General features: G+C 32.0%; 2 protein-coding genes across 5 annotated transcripts in view; one reads left to right on the forward strand and one right to left on the reverse strand.

Moving 5' to 3' along the window:
* Positions 1 to 14,385, forward strand: part of LOC129804584 (serine protease inhibitor 42Dd-like) — a 60,392-nt gene that overhangs the window by 37,647 nt on the left and 8,360 nt on the right. For 2 of the 4 annotated variants that reach the window (XM_055852051.1, XM_055852034.1), the window contains exon 5: positions 1,692 to 1,912. The exons of the other annotated variants lie outside the window; for them this stretch is intronic. In XM_055852051.1, the coding sequence (XP_055708026.1) occupies positions 1,692 to 1,831 (140 nt within the window). In that variant the 3' untranslated portion in view covers positions 1,832 to 1,912. Of the gene's footprint in view, positions 1 to 1,691; positions 1,913 to 14,385 lie in introns of those variants that run through there. 4 annotated transcript variants of the gene reach the window in all.
* On the reverse strand, positions 8,314 to 9,327 carry LOC129804994 (odorant receptor 4-like). Its single transcript, XM_055852795.1, has 3 exons — positions 9,194 to 9,327; positions 8,433 to 9,126; positions 8,314 to 8,367 (listed from the first exon to the last, which is right to left on the reverse strand). The coding sequence occupies exons 1-3, from the start codon at positions 9,325 to 9,327 to the stop codon at positions 8,314 to 8,316; spliced, it is 882 nt and encodes a 293-aa protein (XP_055708770.1).

The raw sequence follows: 14,385 nt of genomic DNA on the forward strand, positions 1-14,385 counted from the left end.
AGCATTTTTTGCGAAAATAGTCCCAATGCGTAGAGAACTCAAGTTTGAAGTAATGGGCCAATTTTTTTCACGGAAATTGCCACAATTTTTGTTTGTAATTCTTTTAAAGTTGGGGTACTTTCAAAGACCCTATCATTCAGCAAAATAGTTTCATCAATTTACAGACTAATTAGTACTCCCTCCGTAATTAAAAAAGTCGCATATTTGGGGAAAAAATTAGATATTGGAATGGTTTCAGGATATATTTTTGTTATTGGGAAATATCTTGTGTATGAACTACCCTCCATGTTCAGTGCTAACATTGGGGTGCTGCCGCGATGGTAAGTTGAGGAACAAATGTGTTAAAGTTGTCTTTTTTTCGCAATTTTTCAACGAACTTCGGTAGATAGTTATTTACTGAAAATTGAACTGTGATTATAATGTTATAGACTAGAATTGATCCTAAACATTTAGTTTGTACAAGAAGAAATCAACAATAATTTCTGTACCTATGTAATATATAATAAACATATTCGAAAAAGAAAGAGATCCCTTAAACCGTTTAAAAATATATACCAAAAGGATTTGTTTTCAGAAAAGAAGGGGAGGGATAAAAGGAAAAATTAAGGATATCTTAGTGATTCTAGGGTTGACTTATTGGGGGGTCCTCCGAACATTACAGGTCACTATTTTTCACTGTTTGGGACATAAATCAGATAAAAAACAAAATGCGGAAAATAAGACATTTTAAAGATTTACTCCTCAACTTACCATCACAGTTGGATCCCAGTATTAGCTGTGAACATTAACATTAATTCATACAAGAGACAAAACATTTACTTTAAAACTGTCCTTCCTGTCCCTAAATCTATTTTTTTCCAAACGTGCTTTTTTGGGGCAAAAATTTTACACAAACGTATACGACTTTTTTTGGACAAAAGTTTTACACAAATGTGTGACTTTTTTTTTTATACGGAGGGAGTATTTTTTATTAACCCCAAATTGGTCTGTAATTCGTGAAATACATCATGGTTTTTTTTTATCATGAAGGTTATCTATCATGGTTTTTTGGAAAATACTTTGAAAACAAAGTTCAATTTAAAATTTATGCGGGATATTGCTCTTCCCTCTTCTATTCTGCTTTTCCGTTTTAGTTGACCTATTTCCTCGTCAGTCCTATTAATTTTTCTTTTTCTTCATGCAATCATTTTTCATCTTGCAAATGCAAGTTGATGATTTATTAATGAAAGTTTTTCTTTAATTATTAATTACCTCAAAACAGAGGCTGAACTCCGAAAGAAACCTACTTTTTATAACCTCGTGTTTTTTTTTCAATTCCGGTGTTGTGGTATTTTATTAGGAAAAAGTAAACTGTGGAAGGTGAATTCCCATTTATTACTCTTTTTTCAAATAAAATGTTTTCTGTGCCATTTAAGTTTAACAAAATTGCGGAATAATTGGCATTTCCGAGCTTCATTTTGGCATTTATTTTCAAAGCTTTTACAAAGAAAAATGCTGAAAATGCTTCCTTGCTTGGAAATGTTTGTCTTTCGTGTAAAATATTTAAGTAAAAATATTGGAATTGCACTAGCGCGCTATTTCTTTTCTTGTGCATTTGGTCGCATATCTAATGAAGTGTTAACTAAAAGAAAAGCAATACTTTGGACTAATTTAAAGAGTGAATCCCCTTTAAAATTTCATCTTTTCCACAGCCACTATTGTAATGACTTTTGCTGCTGTCTTTCCGGAAGAAGTTCTTGTTGACCATCCATTCTTCTTTGCAATTGTAGATAAAAGTTCTACTCCCTATTTCAGTGGATCAATTGCAAAAGAAAATTTTCAGCAGGATTGAAAAACAGATGCCAATGAAATTACTAAGTTCACTTGTAAATTTGTTGTGAGAAAAAAATAAACCAAAAAGTATTTCAATGTATCACTGAGGAAGATGGAAATGTAGCCAAATGTAACACTCTCTAGAAGCTGTCTGTGGAATTCATTGAAAAAGAGGACAACGAAACTATGTGTCCAGGCAACCGTTTATTGAAGCTGAATTGCAGGTGGGAGTCCAATTAGTGAACTTTGCATATCAAACTCGGTTATGCTTACGGAATTTGCAAGAGCTTATGCATAAACTCCAAAGTTGTGCATATTTTACATGGATGGTAATCCATTGTTTAAAATTGCATATTATACTAGTAGATAATGTCCTGTTCGATGAGACTTTTCAAGGGACAATCATTAATCGAAATGTTAGTTGCAGAACACTTTAATGTACTAAGTAAATCCTTTCTTAATCAGACTTAATGCTTATTCAATCTAAAGTGAATAAACCCACATAGTAGGGTAAAGTGGTACAAATTGGACAATGGTACAATTTGGACAGGGCTTTTATTCTTGATAAATTTAGTACTTCATTTTCATTTGTATATTTTTAATGCTTTAGTTTTATAATTTGGTTCCTTGTGCTAAAAACAAATTTTGTACTGTATTTATCAAGAAGAAAGCCATGTCCAACTTGTAACACTATGTTCAACTTATAACACTTTACCCTAGTATTATTACTATGCTTCAAAAACTTAATAAAGACGTAATAAATTAACAAGGCAACAATAGTAGACAGAATCGAAACTATTCCTTTAAATATTACCAACAAAATAGTAAAGTTAATTAATAAAGGCTTCGGATCTGCAAGGAAACTCTCGTCTTAGGTCGACATTTAATGATATGATATCCTTTCCAAAATAAGATTTTTGCAATGACTTGAAAACACGTATTAAAGCGTTCATTTCATTCCTATATAACGATGCCCTTGAATTATTCCTTTTAGTCTCCAAGGTCAAACTGTAAACTCAATAAGTTTATTTGAAAAGTTGAATGGATTTGGAGAGCATATTTCAAAATTAATTGAAAAAATAATAATCTAAATTTAAAGGTTTAGGAATATCAAACACGTATGAATAAGTTTAAATTCATTATAAAAAACAATATCTAATTCAATTTTATAAATATCTTTGCAATGATGTGGAAATTTCTAAGGTGATCCACAATTCAGTTCAGAGAAAAGTCGTATGTTTGGGAAAAAATTAAGATTTAGAGATAGTCTGTAGGACTACAAATATGTTTTGTATAAACTATTCTCCATGCAGGGGAAAGTGCCCATGCTTCGTACGATCCTAAGCTTCGTAATGACTAAATTTTTCCTATGTCTCTCAATAAATGTGACTCCGCAATATATTTTAAAAACTGAGCACTTTCTCTTAATTTTTAAAGTATGCGTGCGATGAGTCACATTCATTGAGATAGATAGGAAAAATTTAGTCATTACGAAGCTTGAGATCGTACGAAGCATGGGCACTTTCCCGTACAGTAATAATATTTGGATCCAATAAAGAACCAATGTCTGAATAATAGTAACTCATTTCGATATGTTTTTCTTAAATGAGCTTTAGTTGATTGATAAAAGTAATGAGATATAGCGACATGTAATCGGAGAACCCCCCTCCATTAAGTCAACCTTAGGATTATTTTCGTGACCTTCATTTCTTCTCATTTAAAAATGCATGCTTTTGTCATTGGCTTAGAAATTCAAAACAACTTAAAAGATATCTTTTATTTTTGAATATGTTTTAGATATTATCCAAACGAATCATTTCGTCCATATACGTCAATGCCGTAATTTCATTACTTCTAACGGTTTAATAATATCAAGCTTGTTTTTTTCTGCAAAGTTCGGGCAATACAAAATTAGAATAAATTCTAGGCCGTAAACTTAATCGCAGTCTATTTTTTAACAAGTAACTATCAACCCGAGCTCAATGAAAAAAAAACTCCAAAGATATGACTTTCAAGCATTCGCTTCTTAAATTACCATCGCGGCAAGTCTCCAAAATTATTCCTGAACATAAAGGCTAGTTCTTACAAAATATATTTACCAATTACAAGAATTTTCTAAGAAACCATTCTTCATTCTTTAACTATTGCCCAAATTAAGAATAGATTTTGTTTTGCCCCTATAATATGAAGAGAGCTGAATGGATAACTTTCGAATAAATATTTTCTAAATGCCAAAAATTCCACCGGTAACGCTATCAACTGTTCTCAATGTTTAGTTCTTAATGTTTTATTCATAAATCACAAAACATTTCCTAAGCTCACATTTTATACACGTAAAATTAAAATTTTCCTATAAATTCCCTTTGTCTAAAAAACCTAATTTTAAAAAGTTTTGGAAGTACCCAATTTTCAAATTATTCACATGCAAGTTATTTGCCCCTTATGATTTTGACCGTTTGATATAAAAAACATGTCTGTTAGTTTGTCTGTTAATTAACGTTTTCCGCACTAGAAATTCACACCACTTTTGCCTGCGTTTCCATGGTACATGATATGGTACAGTATATGTCTCCTGGCACAGTAAAAAAGGCTGAAAAAGATACTCAAGAATAATTATTTATTGCTGAAATATCGAAATCAAAAAATTCTTTTCCAACTGTTCACTATCATTTCATTTCATTTAGCATCTCCGGGAAAAATTTTGTTACATTCAACGGAATGTTTCTTCGTGAGGTGGAATTCCAACGAGTCAGTTCACATGGATGAACCACTAATGAAGTGAACTGAAATTACAAGGATGCTTCAAGTTTCCCAAAGACAAGTATTGGGTGTGCTATTTTGAGACCGTGTGAAAGAGTGTTAAATAGAAAATTGTGAATTGATTTTCATCTCTAAACGTCTTATTCCTTCCACTTCAATCATGTCAATTACATCTTTTTACTTAATTGAAGCTTAAGTTCTCTCCATCTTCCTTATTTAAATAGATTTTGTATTTACATTGTTACATTGAATTTATTGTACAGTGAATCACACAGGTTAATTAAAATTTATATGTTTTTAATTCCGTGATTCATATGAATCTTTCTCTCTTTTCTAAACTTTCTGAAGGTATACCTATTTAAAATTGTGATTAAAGACCTATAAATTTATTTTGGAATAGCTGCAAGTAAGGTTATAGCAGCAAATAAAAAAAATATATTCTTCAATTATCGACTACTAAAAAATATTTTTACAATTCCATTAATTTTGAGAAAAAAGACTAAAAATGTAACTTATAAGTTTTTAATAGAAGTGTGAACTAAAATTATTTGAAAGACATTTTATTTTAAAAAAGAAGTTTGTTAATTCTCAATTAATTAAATATCGAAAATTAGATGATCAATTATCTAAATACAATTTTTTTTTCTTAAGGCTTAGTAAATATAAATATTTTTTCAAGTTTTGTCCTTACTCGCCAAGTAACAATTTTAATTGTTTCTTGCTTAAAAGTCTATTTAACATGATCTGTTTAATTGGGTTATCAATAGGGAAAAAACTGGTCTATCACTCACGCTTCATTTTGGTGTTGATAACCGCGACTTTGAAGCTGTTGAAGCGGAAGATCAAAACTATCTTAATAATATACTAAGGAAATCCCAAAATCCAATTCGACGTAATTAACGGACGTAATTAAAGAAGAGTCGAGAAAATTTACAAGCGTACGGAACAAGCATCGAAAAATTCCAGTTCTCATTTTTACGATTTTGTCGAACTGGCAAGATATATAGCAAAAATATTTATTGATTTAAATATAAACGTAAACCAAAAAATCACGAAAAATAAAATAATTTTTGATCTTCTAGTTCAGGCTACCCCCTTAAGATAGAAAAAAATAAAAATGATCTTTAACAAAGCTGCCCCATTTCCTCCTAATTAGCAAAGCTGTTAAATTTCCAATTAGAATGTATTCAGTAGAAAAGATTCCAATATTTATACAAATGCAATACATATGGAATAATCGGTGAATGGCTTTTTGACTCCAACTGTTATTAAATTACACAAATGTGTACTTCAGAAAAATGTGTAATCTATAAATGTGTAATATAAATTTTATGCAATGGTAAACTGTGTTAGCAGATGACAAAATTTGCAAATTATTACATAGTTGTGTTCATTTTAATACACATTTTGTGTACAATTACACAGATTTAAAACAAAATGTACAGAAATTACACAACTTATGAACCATCGATGCAAGTGACTTTGCACCATTTTAAACTTTTAGACTTTAGACCGATCCTATGTGCTCTTAAATTAAGGAAAAGCTTGCAAAAATAGGGGTGAAAAGTCACACCCGGAGTGTACAATCACGCGCATCTATAGTAGTAGTACACAAAAATGTTTAGGGTAAGTGTGCCAAATTTCGGCATAGTGGCATATAAGCATCGAAGTCTTAAGTTTAAAATGCAATATTTTTAATTCATATTGATATTTTTTGTTACTTCCTTTTCGGGAAGGAACAAAAAATAAGGAAGGTTGTGTGGAACTTTGAAGACTAGTTTATCATCTTTGTTTTCTCTTAATCACTTCCCAAAATATTGAAAAATTAGTAAAAATATGGACATTGCTTTGAGTAGTATTCCAGCCACTTTGTGTGGAATACCGGCCACCTTTTTTCTGACCATCTTTTGTGACGCAACGGATAGAAAATTTCAAAACGTCAAACGGAACGAGTTTAATATTTAGTTTAATACGTTTATATGACCCACAAGTCCTGAGATCTTCCGCGTAATTTGTCCTGAAGACCTGAAGAGTAGCATCCCAAATTTACGCGCAGGTTTCCGTAGCATTGTATTGAAAACCGACGTTAGGGAAATTTACTAGAAGGGAACCGGATCTCGTCGGGGGAATGGAGTCACTCTTGGAAAAACGACAATCCTTTCCAAAGCTTTCGGCTCGGTCTCCAAGCCTTGTTATCAAAGAAGTTGCTAAAGCAGAAGAAGTTGTGTGAAAAATTTACGATTTGTGCCAAATTTTTAAGAGAAAAATTAAATTGTTTTTGTTAGTGAAGTGCCCCCACATCCTCTGTTATGCCCTGTACCACCCCTAGACAGATTGAGAGACAAAACTCTGGAAGTTCCTAATTGATTCGACCACTGATGAAGGCTTGGAGACCGAGCCGAAAGCTTTGGAAAGGATTGTCGTTTTTCCAAGAGTGACTCCATTCCCCCGACGAGATCCGGTTCCCTTCTAGTAAGTTTCCGTAGCAATTTGCCCTTTCTAAACTTTTCCAAGGCCTTTTCCACATCATCTTTTTCATAGAAGCGATGGCTTTTTTCTCTGGATATTGTAGAACTTAGAAATTGCAAAAAAAAAAAAAACATAAAATGAATAAGAAATTTAGGAAAGCAAAAGATGTTGCCGGAATAGGCAACACTACGTCACTGGAAAGACGCTCACAAAGATTCTACTTTTTTCCGCGAAATACAGGATCCAACTTGGAAATTTTATCCGAAATTTAAAGATTGATTCACTATTAACATAAACAGAAACAATCTTTAATGAAAACTAATCAATTTTCATGAAAAACACCGAAGTAAAACCTTCTGCACTTCACCACAAATCACAAGACTGCTAGAAACACAATCGATCAGTCACATTTTTTGTAAGACTCTTTCCACACTGAGTTTTTACTTTACAACGCAATTTAAATTCAAATTATACCTAAAATTTAACGGTCTTTGTGTTAAAACATCCTAAAATGAATAAATAATTTAAAAGCAAAATGAATTCATTGACTATTCAAAGATTGCATACATAATTTTAATTAAATTATTTCCATGACCGAAATTACACTCAAAGTGGCCGAAATTAGAAGCTGGCCGAAATTTGGCACACTTCCCCTATGTAAATTTACAATAAAAATTATTGTAAAACAGACAATACTCTTTTACTTTGCGTGTTTCTAATGGTTATTTCACTATTTTTACTAGAAAAAAGTTTAAAATGAATAAAACCATAAAACCAACGATTAGAGCATACTCATTTTTATTATTCTGTACTCATTTTAACGCCGTAAATTTTGAATTATACACAAAATTTTCTACTTCTTTTCAATTGGATGAAAGAGGTGTCTCTTAACTTACTATTGTTCTAAATTCTATACTAAGTTTACTTAGAATTATTTCACTCCAATGGATATCGTCGGTTGGATCAACATCTGTGTTATCTACAAAGCCTTTGTATAGATTTGTTGCAATTTTGCCATACAGATACAATATGCAAATGCAGATAACACAGTAGCTGATACAACTAACGATATGTTTTTCCTGGAATTGTGCTTTAGAATTGCTGTTCAAACATCAAGATAATTAAGTTTTTCGGAAACAATGCAACCACACCGCAACATACAAATGTAATCTACAGAAATGCTGTAATTTTGTAATGGAATAATCAATATTTGAACAAATGACATTACTCTTTAATGCAGTTGAAGATGATGAAAATTTAAGATTTACCACTTCATTTAAATATCGTATAAGCAATACTCGCATAAGAAGCTGCTGCTTTTATAATCTGCAATAATTAAAGCTAAGTGATTGAAGAAAATTATTTATTGAAATGTTTAAAGTAGAATTTACCTGGACAAAAGTATAAATGGATATTGTACCAAAGCCAAAAGCCTCAATTTTAACTGCTTTCTGGAATCTCAGAAGCAAAAGCAAGAGATTCTTCTGATCTTCAATTCCCATCTCGTACCACTTGGTCATGTAGAGTGCTTCTGCAATGGCTTCTGAACTATTCCTGAGGAGTTGTCCGAAGAAGCAGAGGATGAAGATCTGTGCTGTGACAATCAAGGCGCACAGGAGGACAATCATCATACTGATATTCACGGATTGAAAGATGAAGAGCAGTGTACACAAATACAGGATGATGGTAAAGAGTTTGTAGAAGTAAATGTGCCAGTAACCCTCAAGTAGTTTCTTCATATTCCATGTTACTGTTTGATGTACTTCGTATATATTTCTAAAGATACCATTGCAATTCTTTTGCACAATTTCTGATTCATCGAGCTGCTCAATAAACTCCACAACAGCCTGGTTTTCACTTCGAAAGTAACAAATTGTGATCATAATTACAGCATCGGATCCCATAATCACGTGCAGAATAGCAAAGTACAGAGTTACTTGGAAAATTATATTTGCAGGAAAGAAGAAGATGCTACTCCTGGAGAGTCCTGGGATGAGGAATCTCATTGGGGATGAGAAATTAGTCTCGTATAAATCATAGCAATTAACGATGAGTCCACCAATTGTAACAAAGCTCAAGAAAATTCTGAAATTTCCGAAGGATTCTCAGAATTTTACAAATGTTATAAACTTTATTACAAAAAAATACTTACGTTGTCCACTTCAGAGCTACTTCAACATTCCATTCAAGATGCTTCTTTCGTACTTTTGAGGAAAATTCCACAGAATCAATTAATCCGTCAAAATAGAAGAATATCTCATGAAAAGCTTTCCTGTACATGATCATCATTAGATAGTAAACTATCAAACATTGATAAGTTCCCAAATAAAAGACAATATTGAAAGCCAAATCCAGCAGATTGCTAAAGTCTATTCCGTATAAAAGATTGCTCAAAAGGCAATATTGTCCAAAAACAAGCACTATCGGATATACAAAAAGTCTGAGATTGCTGATACACTTTAATGGACATTGAGGTAGAAAATCGCAACGAAAAATTACAAAAAAATTAAAAACAATTTTTTTGAGCTGATTGTGTTGATTTTTCAGCATTTTGATAACTGATGCTTCTGTCTACAGTCTTTCCTTATATATAAATCTTCTGGCTTTCAGAAAACGAAATATACTATTTTCGTGGAAAGTTTGAGAAAATGTTAGGTGTTCTCAAGAAATAACTTGATTATTTATTAACTTTAAAAGAAAAAAGAAGGATGTTCCCCATTATTTAAAGTTGAAGTTTAGAGATAAATTCCATATTATTGGTTACCAAGGATTGAAATTAAATTAACTTCCAATCACTTTATCACCGCAGTTTATTGAAAAAGTAAAAACATTAACTCTTTGAGGACGATTACGTCATTTTCATTCAATTTTTATTACTCATTTAGTGAGTCTTCTATAACTAAATAGGGGAGACTAAGCAAAAGTCACATATCGAAAAATTCTAAATTCAATATCTTCCAAGGGAAGAAAGATAGCGACACACATTTTTTTCTAGATAGCCTCTATAGACCTTCTTCAATGTCGTAAGTTTCTTAAAATTCGAACAAGCAATTTAGAAAATAAAAAATAACGAAATTTTTAGCCCTATTTTTGAAATATTTTCCTTGCAGAAGATAACAATTATTACCTGCTTATTTTCCAAAATTGATGCACTGGTGAATATTTTCTAAATAATTTGGATTCTTTGAATACGAATAAGCTATCTATTTTAGAATATCGTCCGTCGGTTGCCTCAGCAACTGTGCTAACTGCATTTGCTTTGTGTCAGCATTCGTTGTAAGCAACACATCGCTGCGCGGCGTTTGCAACGAATGCAGACACAAAGCAGATGCAGTTAGCACAGTTGCTGAGGCAACCGACGATATCACAAAGGTTCTTTTCTCCAGAAATCTTTTTATGAAAAACGACCTCTTGGGGCAAAAAGTAACAAAAAGCGAAGCAATTTCTGATGTCTCACGGCGAAAAGAAACGTCATTGCCATGTCTCGCCGTTTGTTGTTTGCATTGGTCAAACGATTTGCAGTCTTTTGTACGTTTTTTTTCTAAAATAGCTTGAAAAGTGCTTTTCTCGTATTCTCACTTTATTCGCAGAGAAAACGTTGTTTTACTAAGAAGTAGATGAATAAATTTTCTATGAAAATATGTCCTCTAGGTATTTTTTCAATTTTACGGAAGCCTGTAATGAAGTGAATCAAAATATGAAAATACCCAATATCTGGTACTATTTGCCCCAGCATTTTTGAGAATGGTCACAAAATTACCTTTCAGAAATCGGCTCGATAAACGTATTTCCTTACAAAATAGAGGAATTACTTTCACAAAGTTGTAGAGTGATAAATTTCCTATAAAACTGCGCTAATTAGAAATTTTTGAAGCACTTATGAGTAGTTTGTAAAAAAATAAAATATCCGTTTTGTGACTTTTTTCCCCAGTCTCCCCTACAGTCAATGAAGCTAATTCTTCACCAAGTTTCGAGATTATTTCTTGAGATTATTTATTACTATCCAAAAATCTAAGAACTAAGATAATTTTTTGGTATAGAAAACCCTTAATAGAAGTTTTCTCAAGGGTAAAGCGAGTGATAAGCCTATATCAGCTTATAAGAGTGTGATTCTTAGATTGCAAATTCGGTTTGCGGACAAACATAAAGGGTTTTTTTTGTTTCGAAGTAATGTTAATTTGGTTCAATTTGCACAAGCGAATTTAAAAAAAAAACTTTAAATTCATTTATTTCGGGACCCATGAGAGATATACAGGCCACAAACGTTACATTGCTTTAAGTACGAATTGCTTTGCTTTGATAAGTACGAAATTTCAATTGAAAATGAGAAAAATTTCATGAGAAATGCAGATATTCGCGAAAATCAGCGAAAAATTCCACGTGTCTCAAAGCACTTTTTTATCTCCTATGTCTATTGGGGTCGCGCGCGGGCTTAGGACATCCAGGTTAGCAGTTCACGCCTGCTCACCTCTATGACGCAAGTGTCCCGGGTTCGAATCCCCTTTGGATCACCAGAAATTTTTCTGGAGTTAAAGGTGTTCGAATTGCATTCAGTGAGCTTGCACTTGATTTCACGTGGTATGGGACTGACAATCTCATCTCGTATAACAAAAAAATAATGGACGTTCCGAATTCCCCTTGCGGGAAGGCCTAATGGTCCTCTATGGAATGTTTAGCCACCATTATTATTATTAAAGTAGGATTAAGTATTTCTTCTTTTAAATTTGTCTACTAAATTATCTTTACAAAATTAAATTTAAATGATTGAAATTGCATACGCATTGAAGGAAACTTATAGACACCGTACAATTAAAAAAAAAATAATCGTCTTTAAAATTAAAATATTATATTGAGAACTAAGATACCGTTATGAAAATGTTTTTTTTTTAATTTACTTACCCAGCTCTACAAAAATACCCAAAAAATTATCGAAAAGATGAAATTTCGAGATAATCTTTAAAAAAAACCGCGTTTTTTACATTTTTGCAATTATTTCAGGACATGAAAATTTCCAAAAAGAGCATCCGTCTTTTTTGGCATCCGGGATGCTCTAAATCTAAACATATATACTGGGAGTTTCAGATCGATCAGAGAAAGTCGATCAAAATGTTGATTATAATAGATGTGATTATGTAAGAATGCTACCCAAAATGTATTTAAAAGCAATGACTATTATAATTTAAATCCAAAAGGTATAGGGTGGAATCACCAGTTCTCTCCAGTGCCCCACTTCTCGCCACTTACATTGAAATCGCTATTTTTCGCAATTTATGAAATAAATGAGTCGCAATTTTTTTGTATTGTTTCTGCTTCTACGCATAGAATCGAAACATAATAATTATTCGTTTTGGATTCACGATTTTGATCACTTTTTAGAGCAATATTTTAAGCAAGTGCATCGAATCCAACATCTCTTACCAAATGTACTAAGTGTCGTCAAATTTTCATCAGGCCAAAAATACCTATTTGGGTAAATAATTTGTCTATTGAATATTTAATTGCTCTTGTGGAATACATAAAATTTGTATTTAGTCAATTAATATTTCATTTTATATTATTTTTGTATAAAAATGAGACATGGCGAGAAGTGGTAATATTCTGGAATTGATTTTACCACCTGTCGCCATATCTTTTCAATAGGCGACGCTAACTTCACTTCGTACATTCTCAGTTGTCAAATCTGCTTTGTTTACTTTCTGCAAAAGCCCCATAATTTGATTTCTCAAATAAAAGTGAAGAAAAATCATTTAAAGAGAGTAATAATAAAGTGATCACAAGGAAAGAGAAATGGTGAATGTATTCTTTTCATAGCATTGCCTAAAATAACCGAGTGTGGTTCTTTTCAAGTGGGTGGCGAGAAGTGGTTACAAATTTTACAAAACTGGCGAAAAATGGTAAAAAGTGGCGACGAAATGGTTATTTTTGCATTATTAATAAAAATCAGTTTTTTAAGTAGTCCAGCGTTATGTTCTAGGATTATTGTTTTCACGTATCTAGAGCCAATACATCTAAGTAACTTTGTGTCAAATTTGACTTATCTTGTAACAAAGGATTCAAAAGTTATGATTAAATGAATTTAATTTTTTCCTAAACATGGCGATAGCCGGTTATTCCACCCTAAACAAAGGAATAAATTCCTTAGAAATAAAGGAGTGACAAAGCATCACATGCTTTACGAAATGCATGAATTTCTGATTTGGTTACTATACCTCAAAAGCCTCAAAAAATTGCTTTAAATAGCTTAGGAGTAATCGGAGTAGTGCAATTGATTTTCAGACAAAAATTATTTATCGTTTCATAACCGGTTTATTACCGGTTGATAACAGATTTTAACAGGTTTAGACTTACCAGGAATTCCAAGATCTTTTCATCAAGCCCAAATATGAACCCATTCAGTTGAGAAATACATTCTGTGGATCTTTTCGGCCTTTGATAGATCAATTCCAGAATCAATTCCAATTTCAGAATCTAACCGATATATTACTAATTTTGATTGGGACCGATACAGACGGGTTGGGAAATTTCAAAACCTTCCAAAACATGTAATATTTAACCGAATCGGTTAAAAAGGATTTCCAGAGGGGTTCAACTTTGACCTTCGAAAACTTGATGTCGAGATGTTTTTCAGTCATAAAAGTCTTTGAACGAAATATTCATCATGGCAACCTCTATAACATATCTAAAAATAAAAATAAATCTTGATTTTTTTTAATAAACCAAAAAACACGGTTTTGGTAGGAGGAAGTGGGGCACCTTTGAAAGTGGGATACCTTTGAAATTGGAATTTTTCACCTATTTTTAAATAAAATTGAGCCTTATCATGATATAATTAAGCTATATATGGCTCAGTTTTCGACTTAAATATAGAAGAAAATTCCAATTTCGAAGGTGCCCCACTTCCCCCTATAGAATAAGAGGGCTTGGAAGAAAGGAAAAAGATTGTTCTATAGATAGTATCGCCTTATGGGAAGGTCATGAAAGATCTAAAGTCGATATCTCTCACTGTTTGCGCTCGGAGCCGATGGCAATTTTATAATATAACAATATTCGAAAATCAAAAGGATATTAAGAAAAACTCTTTTACTGATTTTAACAAAAGGCTTTTAATTCATTAATTCATAGATAACATAACTCCACACCTAGAACAAATGAGAAATAAAAAATTTTTTATTTAAACTTATACACGAAAATATTCTATGGATTTCAATAGATACATTTTTTCATAGTTGGAAATTATATATATGTGTTTTTTCATCTTGATCAAGAGAGATCCTTCAATAACAGCTTTTGATTCTATTCATCATCTTCACTGCTCTCATCGTGTTCAGTGAAAACAGATATCTT

Source organism: Phlebotomus papatasi, chromosome 2 (genome assembly GCF_024763615.1).
Source record: "Phlebotomus papatasi isolate M1 chromosome 2, Ppap_2.1, whole genome shotgun sequence".
NCBI lineage: Eukaryota > Metazoa > Arthropoda > Insecta > Diptera > Psychodidae > Phlebotomus > Phlebotomus papatasi.

Coding starts and splice junctions, on each gene's coding strand:
- LOC129804994 (XM_055852795.1), bottom strand. CDS start 9,327: ATGATCATGTACAGGAAAGCTTTTCATGAGATATTCTTCTATTTTGAC. Junction 9,127..9,193: donor GTAGCTCTGAAGTGGACAAC/GTAAGTATTTTT, acceptor CGGAAATTTCAG/AATTTTCTTGAGCTTTGTTA. Junction 8,368..8,432: donor CCATTTATACTTTTGTCCAG/GTAAATTCTACT, acceptor TAATTATTGCAG/ATTATAAAAGCAGCAGCTTC.